The sequence below is a fragment of the Falco punctatus genome (genome assembly GCF_963210335.1).
Source record: "Falco punctatus genome assembly, chromosome: Z".
Taxonomy (NCBI): domain Eukaryota; kingdom Metazoa; phylum Chordata; class Aves; order Falconiformes; family Falconidae; genus Falco; species Falco punctatus.
The window spans coordinates 47862768-47877129 of NC_137586.1; the positions used below are offsets into that span (position 1 = coordinate 47862768).

General features: G+C 41.8%; 1 protein-coding gene across 2 annotated transcripts; it reads left to right on the top strand.

Moving 5' to 3' along the window:
- The first annotated feature begins 564 nt into the window (after positions 1-564).
- Positions 565-13190, top strand: NXNL2 (nucleoredoxin like 2). Of its 2 annotated transcripts, XR_013924836.1 has the most exons (3): positions 965-1392; positions 8617-8872; positions 8977-13190. XR_013924836.1 is itself a non-coding variant. In XM_080371839.1 (2 exons), the coding sequence occupies exons 1-2, from the start codon at positions 1091-1093 to the stop codon at positions 8783-8785; spliced, it is 471 nt and encodes a 156-aa protein (XP_080227965.1). In that variant the 5' UTR covers positions 565-1090; the 3' UTR covers positions 8786-13189. The 2 variants fall into 2 exon arrangements, 1 of the variants encoding a protein (XP_080227965.1); XM_080371839.1 differs by having other exon boundaries at positions 565-1392; positions 8617-13189.
- The last annotated feature ends 1172 nt before the right edge of the window (positions 13191-14362 follow it).

The window sequence follows — 14362 nt, forward strand, 5'->3', positions numbered from 1 at the left end:
TCCAAAAGTAAAATTAACAGATTTTTGAGGGGCGGCATCCTAATCTTAAAAAAAAAAAAAAAAAAAAAGAGCCAACCAAACCATTAAAACCTAGAACACATCTGGACATACAGTTCTAATGTGGAATATTTTCTGTGGTAGCTCCATAATTAGACACTTGACATATCCTCTATAATCACTACAATTTGTTGTGGGGGATACTGATTTTTTTGTTTCAGTGTTTATTAATTGGGTAGTGTGCAATTAATGACAATGAGGTAACGTACCGGGTGTGTTTGTCATCCTATCATGACCCTTTCTGCAAACCATAATTTCAGTCTCCCACTACCAAATCATCTTTCATTTCCTTTTTGCAGGTTGCTTTAAGCAGAAGAGAGATGGTATGTTTGTCATACAGTGCTGTTTGTATTAGTTTCTAACTTGGTATCAGCTGGAGGAAAAAAAAAAAAAAGCATTTTTCAACCCAAACACATAATAAATGCACTGGAATAAAATGGGAATTCCTCCTCTGATGGACAGGGAACAGCCCGCCCCTTTTATGACCAAGATGCAGTGATTTTCTACGCTAGACAAAGATGCGGTGTATGTCCTGCACGTCCGACCAACGAAGAGCTCGGGGCCGCGGCTGGCCAAGCGTGCAGCCGCCCCCCGCCTGGCGGGGCCGGGGCGCAGGGCGGGACCCCCGCGGACGTTCCGCTCGGCCGCGGGGCGCGCTGCGGCGGGGCCGGGGCGGCGCTGGGGGCCCGTGATCACCGTCCCGGCCGCCAGCACCGCCCGCACCGCTGCCCCCGCGGCCGCCGGCGCCTCCAGGGAATCCGCCCGGCTCCGGCGGGGGGTCGGGCGCCGCGCCGGCCTTTGGGTCCGTTACCCGACGGCACCGGGGCGGGGACCCACGTCCGGAGGCCGTGGCCGTGGGCGAGCGCCGCTGTCAGTGGGCGGCGGGCGGAGCCGGGCGGGTGTGAGGGCGGCGGCGGGCGGAGGGGGCGCGCTCAGCCCGGAGGTGCCGGGGCCGCCCCGGCTCGCAGCCCCCGGTGCCGCCCTGCGCCCCGCCGAGCCCCGCCGCACCCCGCGGGGCCGGGCCGGCGCCAGCATGGTGGATGTGTTCAGCGGGCGGCTCCTGATCAGCAAGGACGGCCGCAGCGTGGACCCCGAGGAGGCCCTGCAGAACAAGGTCGTGGGCTTGTACTTCTCGGCCGGCTGGTGCTCGCCGTGCCGCGACTTCACCCCCGTCCTCTGCGACTTCTACACGGAGTTGCTGGAGGAGACCCAGCCCCCCGCCCCCTTCGAGGTCGTCTTCATCTCCTCCGACCACAGCGCCGAGGAGATGGCGGGCTACATGCACGCCATGCACGGCGACTGGCTGGCGCTGCCCTATCACGACCCCTACAAGCAGTAAGTACCGGCGCCCCCCAACCCACCCCACGGCCCCCGGCCGGGGTCCCCTGCCCCCGCCCCCCCTCCGGGGTCCCCTGCCCCCCGCCGGGGTCCCTGCCGCAGGGCGGGGCGGGCAGGGGTACGGGTGGCTGGGCGGCAGCGCCGTGTGGCCGCGGAGCCCCCGACAGCACCGGCTGCCCGTGTGCCCGGGCTGGCATGGAGCTGGCCGCACTTTCTTCACAGAAGTAACCTGGCTCCGGCTTGTTACACCCGTAAACAAGGCGATGAAGGAAAACTAGTGTTCCGGACTTAATGTAGGATTGAAAAGGTCTTTGAAGAAGTGCTAATAAAGACTCCGAGTATTAGAAAAATGAGTCAAAAATCAACTAATGGCAAATGAGGATCAAGCAATTGTTTTTCGGCAATAGTTGTTATTAAGGTTGCTCTGGGTTGTCTAGCTTATTAATGCTCTGGGGGAAAAAAAGGCAAATGAAGAAGCAGTAAAACTCATAGCTGAACAACGTAGAGGACAGCAGAGCAAATTATGAAGAATTTCAGAGAGATGCAGGTAAGGTGAAAAAGAAATGTAGTAACAGCTGGAGTTTAGCTGTGGCAAATGCACATGGTAACTGGGGTGTAAAATTATTGTGCTGATAGGTTTCTACAGGGGCATTCCTGTAGGGAGCTTGCTCAGCAAAACAGCAAAAGGAAAGAGTGCGACCATGTATAAATAACAGTGTGAAGGATACTACCAAGAACAGTTTCGATGACCTTAGTCAAGAGTGCAGGCTCATTTGGACAACTGTCAGAAATACAATTTAGCTCATACCCGGAAGTATAGATTTGGATTACAGGGACACAGGTAAGATATTTAGGGCCACTGAAATGCCTGTAACTGGACACTTAAAATACCTGTAAATACTGGTAAAGGGATTTCCCCCCCCCCGCTCCCCACCCCCACCCCTCCCCCCACCCCCCCCGTTTAAATAATGTAGAAGTAGATTGTGGAAAACATTGTTACAGTTGTCATCAAAGTCAAGGGGTTAGTGTGACTTTTAAATGTAGACTGGGTAAACTCACAAGAAGATTTATTTTCCTGACAAAGAACTCTATTCTAGAGTTTCTCATACCTAGCATTCATTTAACTTCAGATCCATCCCTGTCTGCTACCCAGGATAGAGCTGCGTAACACCCTAGCTACTTAGTGCGGAACAGGTTTACTAATCGTGTTTTGTCATTGCACTTTGGCAACCTCAAGAGCTAACATCGTGAAGCCAGGAACTCTTTCATTCTTCCTTCACCCACTCCTGGATGTCAGCAACCAATTAATGTTAGACCTTTTTAATGGAAGTTTCCATTGACTTGAAAACAGATTGAAATAGCAATGCTGTTTTCCATAGTTATCCAAAGGCTCCCCAGGCAGTAGCTGTATTTGGTATTTACTAGTCCTAATAGAATTCAGGCAAATTCCCTGACAGAAATGTAGCACTTGAAGTTGCTGCATCCAGCAAGCTGCTCGGCATAGACCATGGGAATGCGCTTACAGCTTCAGCCTTTGTGGATTAGGGGTCTATTTCTGTTCTTGCCCAGGTCATGTGGAATGGAGGTACAGAGACAGTTTAATTGGCTTTTCTCTGGCAGTCCATAACACCCTTCAGATTCCTGTAGAAAAACGTGGCTTGTCAGGTCACAGCTGCGAGATCATAGCATTTGAAGTGGCTTATTGGAGAATGAAGTGCATGTTTTTGCATGACAATGTTTTTGAAGTTGTGCTTCTTGCATGTAACTGTAAAGGGCTGTGTGAAGATGTTCACAGTGCTTAAGCTGAATTAACTGGTAGTTTGGCTTCAGGGGTACTACTGAATCATTGTAGACTTAGAGCAGATGGGTGTGTGTTCACTAAACCAAACTATAATTCTGGCTAGATACTAGTTCTAAGTAAGAATACAATTTTTAAATCTACTAACAACAAGTAATAATTTGATTATTAATATTTGTTAACGTTCACATATTTGTTAACACTTATTATTCAATAATATTTTTAAAGTTCCATTGTAAATAATTGAAATTGGTTGCTCTTTTGTGGACTGTGTAAAGAAGGCATTTCAATATCTTTGGTGAAGTTAAAATACTCTAGCTGGTGCCTTCAGTGTTTAAGATACATAATTGCAGCATAAAATGAAGTCTCTTCTAGGTGCAATAGAGCCAATTTTAAATCTGCAATCGGAAACACATTTCACACGTGGTAGCACTGAGTTTCTTGGGGGCGAATTTTGTTTTAATAAGAAATAGCCTTGCACATACCTGAAGAGAAGCAAAATAATGAATTCTGAGCAGGGTTGCAAGACTGTTCTATGCTGTCAGTCCTGACTATTTCCCTGAGGCGGGACTATACCATAACTTGATGTAGTTTGTGGCATGACTAAGAGGAAATACTGCTCTGATGCCTTGACTGTAACGATTTTTTTTTTGGTTTGGTTTGGTTTTTTGCCGCCTGAGACAGGCTTTTGATCCTTGCAGGGGTGTGTGAAGACACTCTAGTAGGAAGTGAGCACTAGGAGGAGAAAGGGAATAGTAGAGAGGAATAACAGGGATGGGCAGGGGTGGGACACAACCTGTCAACAAATGCTACTAAGTGGGAATTGATTTTTTAATGATTGTGGTTTAACCCTGGCCATTGACTTAAGCACCATGCAGCTGCTTACTCACTCCCCCCACAGTGAGATGTGGGGGAGAGAATCAGAAGAGTAACAGTGAGAAAACTCGAGGGCTGAGATAAAGACAGTTTTAGGTAAAGCAAAAGCTGTGCATGCAAGCAAAGCAGAACAAGGAATAAATTCACTACTCCCCATCGGCAGGCTGGTGTTCAGCCATGTCCAGAGAAGCAGGGCTCCAGCACATGTAAACGTTACTTGGGAATACAAATGCCATAATGCCGAAGGTGTCCCCTGCTTCCTTCTCCCAGCTTATATACCCAGCATGATGTTCAGTGTCATGGAATGTCCCTTTGGCTAGCTTGGGTCACCTGTCCTGGCTGTGTCCCCTCTCATTTTCCTGCCCCTCCAGCCCTCTCACTGGCAGAGCCTGAGAAACTGAAAAGTCTTGACTCAGTATAAACATGACCCAGCAACAACCAGAACCATCCATGTGCCATCAGCATTGCTCTCACACCAAATCCAAACCACAGCACTGCACCAGCTACTGAGAAGAAAATTAATTGTTATCCCAGCTGAAACCAGGACAGTTATGATACACAAAGACATACTCCTGTGTTTATACTGAGCCCTGCTGTGAAGGGCATATACTGTGAAATTCTTTGTGTGGTGCCCAGCATATGCTAGTAGCTCTTGCAGGCTGCCAGATAGGCAGATTTACTGAGTCCATGTCCTGTACACCTCAGTGAAAGTTAGGATCACAAAGAATTCCTGAAAAAGGAAAATGAAAGGGGTATGCTTACATTTTATATTAGGAGGTTTTAGGTGTGAGGGTGGATTGGCACCTACAGGGATGGGGGGCATAAATAAGGAAGGCAGCAGAAGAGTGAAGGTATCTGAGCAGTTAAGAGCTATTGCGTGTTCTTAGTCTTTTTAGGCTGCTGTTCCAAAATCTGAACAGACACTTCAAAATTGTCCATATGATGTGCTTGTCTATGTGCCTAACAGTAATGCAGAAGTTCACAGCTAAAAGCAAATAGACGTACAGCTGTGCAGTACAGGGTATACTGCTAGAAGCAGATTAGCAGGGTGTCCATCACTTTCAAGTGAAAGCTGTTAAAATTCAAATATTGCCAGGTATCACAATACCCATGTGTATAAAATTATCATTTATGTTCTCAATATGATATTAACTTTGCCCTGTGTTTTCTATGTCTCAAAAATGCTCTTATGTATAGATTTTAAACTGTTGTATAAAATCCCTGTGTTATGAGTTAGTCCTGGAAGGCAGCCAAGCCCCACCCAGCTGCCAGGTATTCAGCAATTTCCAGGACAGCAGAACTTTGTCATGGACAACAGTTGCTTGGGAGGACAAATGCCGCGACTCCAAAGGTTGGACCATTCCTCCTCCTTTCTTCAGCTTTTATTGCAGAGCATGATGTGATATGGTACGGAATATTCCTTTCCTCAGTTGAGATCAGCTGTGCCCCCTCTCAGCTGCTTGTGCTTCCTCTGGTGGTGTGGGGTGAGAAGCAGAAAACATCCTTGTGCTGGGTAAGCATTGGTCAGCAACAGCTAAAAGATCGATGTGTTACCAACACTGTTTTGGTAGCAAACCTAAACCACAACACCATGCAAGCTGCTATGATGAAAATTAACTCCATCCTAGCCAATGCCTGTCCTACCTGGTAATATAAAATCTGTGCTCTCACAAACTTTGATCCAGCCTTCTCATGAAAATCGAAAGACCTAACAGATGCAATGACTTCCAGTTTGCCTCAATCTTAATTTCATCTTTTTGGTATTTCATATGCAAGTGAAGGTTGCCCTCCCATATTCTGACCTGCATGGCCAAGGTCTGATACCTCAAAGGATTTGGCTAAAAGATTCCTTGTGTCTGTTGAAAGGTTAGTCATTCAGTCTTCCCTAGCTATCTTTTATCATAGCTTCCTCTTCTGCTTTGTCTATTTGGGTCTTAGATTTTTCTAGTTGGTAAGACACTGTATGTACTGTTAGACTTACCTGGGAGTAGCTAGGCAACTGGTATTTTAAGAATGTCATTAGTTACATCTCTGTGTTTTACTGTGAGAAATTGAGTTTGCCTTCGTGGCATGTGATGTTTCATACATGATTTCATAGTTTGTGTGCGTGAGCCACAGGATTTGAGATCCCTACATGACAGAATGATCTTAAAAGTTTTTTGTTTGCACCTGTACACACATACATAGTGATTAAGAAGCATTGTCTGCAGAACTGTTCCTGAGGCTTCTGCAGGTCCGTTCATTTTACAAGTTGCACATGAATGCAAACAAAAATCTGCATGCTTCAGTCTGGTTTGATGCAAGCAACCTTCAGCCCAGAAGCTGTCTGAACAAGATGCCATGCTGGAATGGATAAGATATACGCATTCCCTTAGGAAAGCAAAGTGTTACATTTCCAGTCTCCATAGCAAATTGCCTTCAGTTTCTTACTGTTCTGTCTCTGATTACCACACTTGTGTTAGGCATCTTAAGCTATTTTATTATCCACTGAACCAGTGAAATGCATCTTCCATCCATCTTGTGTGTCAATACAAGTGGTATAAGGTGATAGTCTTTTATTTGAACTTGCTTTGAAACGTTTTTTCTCCTATTTTAGCAGACTTTGGAAAGGTCTATGGGACTTCTTGTTTGCTTGCTTTTATTTCAGAATTCACTGAGAAAGTAAACCTGTTGCTATATTATTGCTGCTTCTGTAGTGTTTTCTGCATTGTTGCTAAGCCAATGTAGTGGCAGAGCAATATCCTTCACCTGTTAAAAATATCCTTCACATTGAGGAAAAATATAGAAGAAAAGATGTAATTCAGGAATGCCTTGTCTAGGCCAGTATTTCATGTAAGTCTTATTTTCTGTATTTTTAAGACTCATCGACTTTTCCAGGAAATAATAGAGAATATCTATGTATTAATATCTTGTATTTTTTTAACAGTATCTACAAATCTTCTTTTCTACTTAGTCATAATTATTTGTCATTTGAACCTCACACAGCAGGTGTTCTTGCTTGCAGTGATGATACTCAGGCATTACATTTCCATTTAGTGTGTTAAGTTTTTAGAGTGATGTTATTAATGTTTTGGAAGTTGGCAGTTCCATTGTTGCTTGTTGTGTCTCTATCCTCTGATTCTTCTAAAGGTGCTTAGTTTCTGCTCACTTTGATATAAGGCAATGCAGGGAGGTAATTTGCCGTACAACAGATTACCTTTGGTTTTGGGTAGGTTGTTATTTTTAGCTGATCTGTTGCAGTTCTCTTAACCTGTTTCTTATATTCCTTCTGAAACATGTGACCTCTTCCTCAAACCCGATTTTTCAGGGATTTGGTTTTTTTTAGACTGCACAACTTGTATCTTAGGTGTAGATTTTATGTTCCTTACTTTTCCAGTTAGATATCAGCATGTGTGTCACCATAGCTTGTATTCCTACCACTAAAATTGTGCAATATAATTTGTAAGGATGATGTCTAGCAGATATTTTCTTTCACTTCTGCCTTCCAAAATGAACATTAAAAATTCACTAGCATCTATATTGTTTCATTCATGGCACTCTAATGGGAACATCTAGTACAATGAATGGATGTGCTGAGGATGACCTATGAATAATGTGTTATGGTAGGAGGTAGGGTAGTAGTTCTCCTACCCTTTAGCTTAGTTTGAAAAGCGTGGGGAAACACCGCAGTGTGATTCTGACTTTGTGACCATCAGTCTACCCATTTCTCTGCCTGCTTATTTGTATTCAGCAAATGTTTTCCTTTAGTCTTTGGACATTTAGTGCTAACATTCTTTATCTGCATTTCTTTCTGAGTTGGAGCTGGGGCAGTGAACTGATTCTGTACTTCCTGGAAACACTTGAGGGTTCTCCTGTTGAGCAGCACTCTCAACAAATAAATCTGGTTTTATCTGATGTCCGTTGAGATGTTCAGTGAGCTCAGAGCTCACTGACTGTCTTTTAATTACCTCTGTTGCGAATTAATAAAATTCATGCCAAAAAGTTGTTGACAGTGCTAGTGATTAAGTCTTAGTCTCAAAACTGTTTTTTCTGGCTTATTTGTGTCTGCAGTTTTACTTTCTCATTCGCACTGAACCTGCTGGTTACCTACTCATCGGTTGTTTGAATACATGCTGATTTCATTCATGGAAGATCACTGTGTGGCTTTTTAATTTTTAATTGTATTTTAATTATGTTTTTTTAAGTAGGCTGTTTTAAGACAGAGTTATTTGTGAACTGTCTGGATTTTTTCACGCTTCCCTTCAATAGTCTCTGAGAGTCAGTCTCTGCTCATGTGGAGACTACAGGCAGCAGTGACGAGTAGTTACAGAAAGGTGCTGCCATTCTCTGAACTACCTGAGTGATGTTTCACCATGTAAACTTCCACTGCAGCCGTGTTCATCTCCCTACAGTAGCCAGTGCTCTGCCTCAAGCTCTGAGGAAGCCCAAGCACTCATCGCTTCTGCTCTCACATGTATACTGACCAGAGTACCCTTGATGAGAGACTAGGAGTTTTCTTAAAATTCTCCCTAATGCTGTGTTTTATTTTTCATTTTTTTTCCCCTCAGTGATCTGAAGAAGAAATACAACATAACAGCAATTCCTAAACTGGTGATTGTGAAACAAACTGGAGAAGTCATTACTGACAAGGGAAGAAAACAGATCAGAGACAAAGGGCTATCCTGTTTTCGGAACTGGCTTGAGGGTGCAGATATCTTTCAGAATTTTTCTAGCTAAAAAGTTGGCAGATGAAAGTAAGACAAGGTATCATGGAAAACCCTGTAGAACTTTGAAAAGGTTGTTGCCTTGTTCAGAACTGGAAGGGTAAGGCTTGTTTCTTTGCTTGTAAACAAATCTTGTTTTCAGTTTGAAGATTAGCTGTTCCAGAAGTCAAAAATGCAATTGTTTTATTTATTGTATTGTTCTAGGTACCTTATTCAATATGAACCAAAGCATTCCTGATAATGCTGAAGAACTTCAGGAGGATAGGCTATTTTAGACAGTAATAATGGAGCACTGTGAAATCTATGCAGACACTTTGCAAAATCTGTACAGTAACAATTATATATATGCACAAACATTTTTTAGACAGTTTTTTGTGGTGATTAGCACATTTTATTAAGAAAAGGAAACTGTTTGCTTTAATAAATAACTTTATGAAGTATATGTGTCTAATGTGTCTTCCTTATCTGTCTTCAGCTAATCAGAAAATGTCATGATTTTTAAATAGGACACATTTGTTTGTCAGTACTGAATAAATACTTTTCTTCATTTGTATTTTACTTTGTGTGGGATATACTTAAGTTCTGCTGAGTTTTCCTTACTCCTCAATTCTTAATCTTGGCATCGTATACTAGGTTGTTATCTCCCAAGTTAGCATCATGTCAAGTCTAAGAAGAAAGCATTTCCCATTTCCTCCTTTTGCCAAGTGCGTAGAAGTAAACAAAAAATTATACGAACTCTCTACAATGAGTGCTCATGTTACATCTAAAGTAGAGTCTGATGTGCTTGTATTCTCCATCAGCTGTTGCATTTAGATTTGATAGCCAATCTTCACGACTGGGGCCCAGCCAAACATGCATGCAGCTGGTGAGCTAAAGAAACGCTTCCTGTGCAAGCCAAGAGTTTGTTGATTAGAATTTAAAGACTTCAGCATAATTGTTACTTGTCCAGTTACTAGCACTTCGCATCACTAATGCTTCAAGTCCAGAATACTCAAGTATTACAAGTCTTGCCCAATAAAGATACAGTTAAAACTGATACACGTTAACTTTACAGTTCTCTTGCTATGTTGACGCTTCCTCCCGGTTCTAATGTTAATAGTGTTTTCCTGAAGATGGTGACTTGCCTGCAACTGGGCTGTGTGCTGCTGATCACAACCCTCTGAGCTTCATCTGTTCAGCCAGGTGGGAGTGGCATTTGCTTTTTCCAAGCCTTAGGAACCTCTCACAACGGACGCAACCTGACAATGACATCAGCCAGCTCCCTCAGCACTCATGGGTGCAACCCATCAAGCCCCATGGACTTACATATGTTCAAGTTGGTTAAGTATTTCCTGCTCTAGTGGTCCTCTTCTGAGATTAATTCTTCCTTGCTTCCTTTCCTCTCAGGGGTCACAGATATCAGAAGGTTGATCATACAGTATGTGCTACAGGAGTACTTGTGTGGTTCTGCCTGCTAATTGTGGCCTGTAGACTTTTGACTGGCTCCTGAGCAGCCCTGAGGCAGAGCGTCGTGCACTCCAGTTGTTCTGCTTGCTTGTGAATAGCAAAACCCCCTCCTTGCCTTCACAGCCCATGCTTGCTGAAGAGCCTGTATCCACCCATTGTGGTACTCCAGTCGGGTGAGCTGTCCCACTGTCTTTGTGAACCCCAGGAGGTCACAGCCCTGTCATTGCACACAGACTTCTGACTCCCCGGGCCTGTCTCCTGTGCTGGGTGTGTTAGTGTAGAGACACTTCAGTAAGGCACCCAAGCATGCTGATTTCCCAAAACAGCAGAACATGGCTGTTCCGCAGGCACTTCTTTGCATGCCTGTGCTTGAAGGGATTCCACTTCAGCCGCCTTCTGCTGATTGCTGTGTCCCTTCTGAAGTCACTGGCTTACTGTCCCCATCCACAATCATCTCATTTGTTGAGGAACCTTTGCCTGACCGTGAGATAACTCAGCAAGGAAGGCCTGAAATTAGTGTGTATGGATAATTTTATTATTTAATAACACAACTGTGTCATTCTTTTGTAATAGGGGGGAAATTTTTTTTCCCTGAACAGAGTGTGTGTGGGGGGCCAGAGTGGGGAATATGTGTAAAAGAAGTCACATACTCCTCACAGTATGTCAAAAAGCAAGTACTCCAAAAAAACTGATTTCAAAAAGAAAAATATTAGACCTAGGAAGTGTTCAGCAGAGTTGCAAGTCAGAGCATCTTATAGCTGGTCTTAAAATGACATCTGGGGACAATGCAGAGAATTTCTGATCTTCACCATCTAATCATATAAATGATCAGTTTTTTTGCAATGAGTACTAAGCTCCCTAGTGAATTTTCTGTGCAAGGGATGTGTAGGCATTGCCTGCTGTTCTGGGCCTGGCTAATGGCAAATGTATTTGAAATGGAAGATGAGAAAAGAATAATAAAAGTGCTTTCAAAAGTTTTCGCAAAAAATATTACCTGAGTGTGGAATAAATTATATAGGAAAAGCACCCACTGTGACCTATTACCACATTCCAGGCATCATTTAGGCCAAGATAGCTTGGACCATTGTATGTCTATATATATGTATGTGGAAGAACTCAGTATTTTGAATATCCTTTGAAGGTCCTTTGAATAATTGACACACAGAATCAAATTAAAATTCAGCTAGGAAGTTCATAATGATGGAGCAAAGATGTATGCTATACAAAATACATGGTTTGACTTCAGTTAAGGGCTGTTGGTTTTGCACAGCGTTTGGAAGCTCAAAAATTTTGTTTTGCTGTTTAGTGCTAAAACAGTGTATGTTTGACATAGATGAAGTACAGGGTAGTGGAAAGTATTTGCTTATCAGCAGCACCTTGTGAAATTAAAGGAGCAGATCTTAGTGGGACAACCATAAGGTTTGTTATTACTGTGAATGAATATCCATTGGGAATGAAACTTGCCAGCATACTGGTAGTTGAGTTTACATAATTGTCCCTTTAGCTTTCTTAAATATCTTAAATTCATTAGCAACTTTCTATCCTTCATCTTTAGTCAGTTACCTTGAATATTAATGAATACTAATACTTTTTTTCTGAACAAGGAGGAAAAACGTTTTGGTTTTTTTTTAATATAACAAGACAGTAGCATAGTGATATTGATAGGTGCTGCACACTCATAAAGGAATCAATTAAAAACCATCTAAGATTAAGAGGAGTGTCCTTCCTTATTCCATTGGACAAGATACTACTTGTTATTAGTAAATGATTTATGGAGCACTGTATGTTAAGACTGCTTAAGAACCTACAGAGTTGATTTTTTTTTTTTTTTGTTAGAATTTGTGGAGAATTATTTTGCAGGGAAAAATGGCAAGGATTGTAAGTTGATACTTTGTGAATTGATCCATACTCTGATTTGTGAGGATGACTACCGGTAGATGAATGCTGCAGACTCTCCTGTGACCACTGAACATATAATTTGTGAAGAGGCAAAGCACAGTGGCAGATTCAGACATGAAATAAATATTATCACCAAAAATGTAACCAACATCATCTGTTAATCTTTTACTTCTGTAACTCTCCATTATGTAGAGCCTTGCTACCCACTAGGCATTCCTTCTCCCTCCTGGAGAGCTGCTGTTTTCAAACTTTAATAGTTCTATTCCCATCCAAAATTGTTAAATAAATAAAATGCTTTTATTAGAACTTTTAAAGGCAAGATTACTTATCCATGCTATGTGTTTTAAAAGGTAGAATAGTTCTATATGCCTAAGGTGCAAAAATTTCAAGGATAATAGTTTTCATTGTTGGTCTCTTAAATACAAACCCTTAAGCACCTTCTCTCTGTTGGCATTATAGAAATAGATTAATTTTTAATTATTCATCATTTTTGATTCTTTCTGAGTTAGGATTACTGCAAGTCTTTCAGTCTTAATCACCAAAGATGTCTGCTTAATGAATAATCTTTACTGCAGGAATATTTTTCTGTTGCAGGTGCCAAACTCTTGGCTTACTCCGAGGTATAATTTCTGTTTGTTTGTCTTCTAATGAGCAAATTATCTGTGCTGCACCAAAATAATTCATATTTCTGTCTCATTTTTCTCTTGCAGTGTCATTCTTGTCAATAGTATTGGTTAAAATATCAAAATCACCATCTGACACTACTAAAAAATAGATACAAAATTACATTCTCTGTGGACAGTTCCCTATGCAGTTTTGAGACCCTCAAACCAGAGAAAATTAAATAACTTAAAATGAAGGGATTTGGGGTCAACTTAAGTTTGCTTTCATGTCACTTCAATGGCCACTGGAATTTAAACATGTGCTTATGTGGTTTGCAGAAAAGGGCTCTAAACCAAAACTATCTTTAAAAAATTGCCATCGGCTGTCTACTGTCATTTGAATGCTATTTGGCAACACCCCTCTTGCCCCACTGCTGCTGCTAATTGGCTTGTGGAAGAACACAAACCAGGCAGAACTGCTCAGTTGGTCTAACATCTTTAAAACTAGTATCGCACATGCATCCATGAAAAGTATATTTCAGTCCTTTCCTTATGATCACCAAATAAAAGTTAAGCTTCCCTGTGTATTTAAGTTCTAACAACTGCTCATTATCCATCTGTGGATGAAATAGTAATACTGTCATCTTTTCTGTGTCTTACGGAGTAAAAAGCAGTTCATTGATCTAGTTACAGAATTTCAGGTCATTCTTATTTGTGCTACATTTAGCCGGTAAGGCAATAGTAATAGTCTGTCATTGGATCTAGCCACTAAAAGCTTGAGTAGCCGGAATGCACTTAAAAATGCACTGTTACCTATAAGATTCCCTTTGGGAGCTCTGGGAAGAAAACTGCGTCTTATGCCAGAATGTGATGAGACCATGATAAATACACAGAAAAGAGCTGTGGTTATCAAAACTCCTTTATGTTCTCTGGGAATAGAAAAATAGAATTTAATGAAGTTTTGTCGCACCTAAACTGTATAATTTTGAGATCTGGGCTGAAGAATAAAGATCTAAAGTGGATACTTGGAAATTTCTTCAAGTGCTGTAATGATTTCTTGAATATGGATTTTTATTATAAACTTAATCACTTGCTTTGCATCTCAACTGAAAGTACGTACAAAATGAAATACCAGTAGCTCTTTTTGCAGTAAAAGGAATAAGTGGACTGCCAGAAGGTGTTCTTCAGAAAACAACTAACAGTTGATACATACATGACAGCATTTTCCTTTTCATACCATTTCCACCCTATGCACAACGTGATTTTGCTTTTTGTACAGTTGAATTATTTGTTAAGACCAGACACTGGTAAGAGTCAGCTCTAGCTATTATGTGTTGCCTGTGTAGGCAATATTAATAAATGGGCAACCCTGAATTTTCTAGTGTCAGTTTTCACGAAGATGAACATACAGATGTTCACATCCAAACAGATATATTTAAGCCTTCCACCTCAATTTAATTTAAATTTCCCTAGAATAAATTCAATACAATTAATGACTCAAGTGTTAGGAAATGCTGTGATTGTCAGCTGAAGAAGTTGTTACGGAAAGTGTGTTTCTATCCAAAAATCTGAACTTAAGCACAGTGGTAGAGTCCCAAAGAAATACTTCAAATACAAGTTGAAATAATTTTGCACAGGAGTCT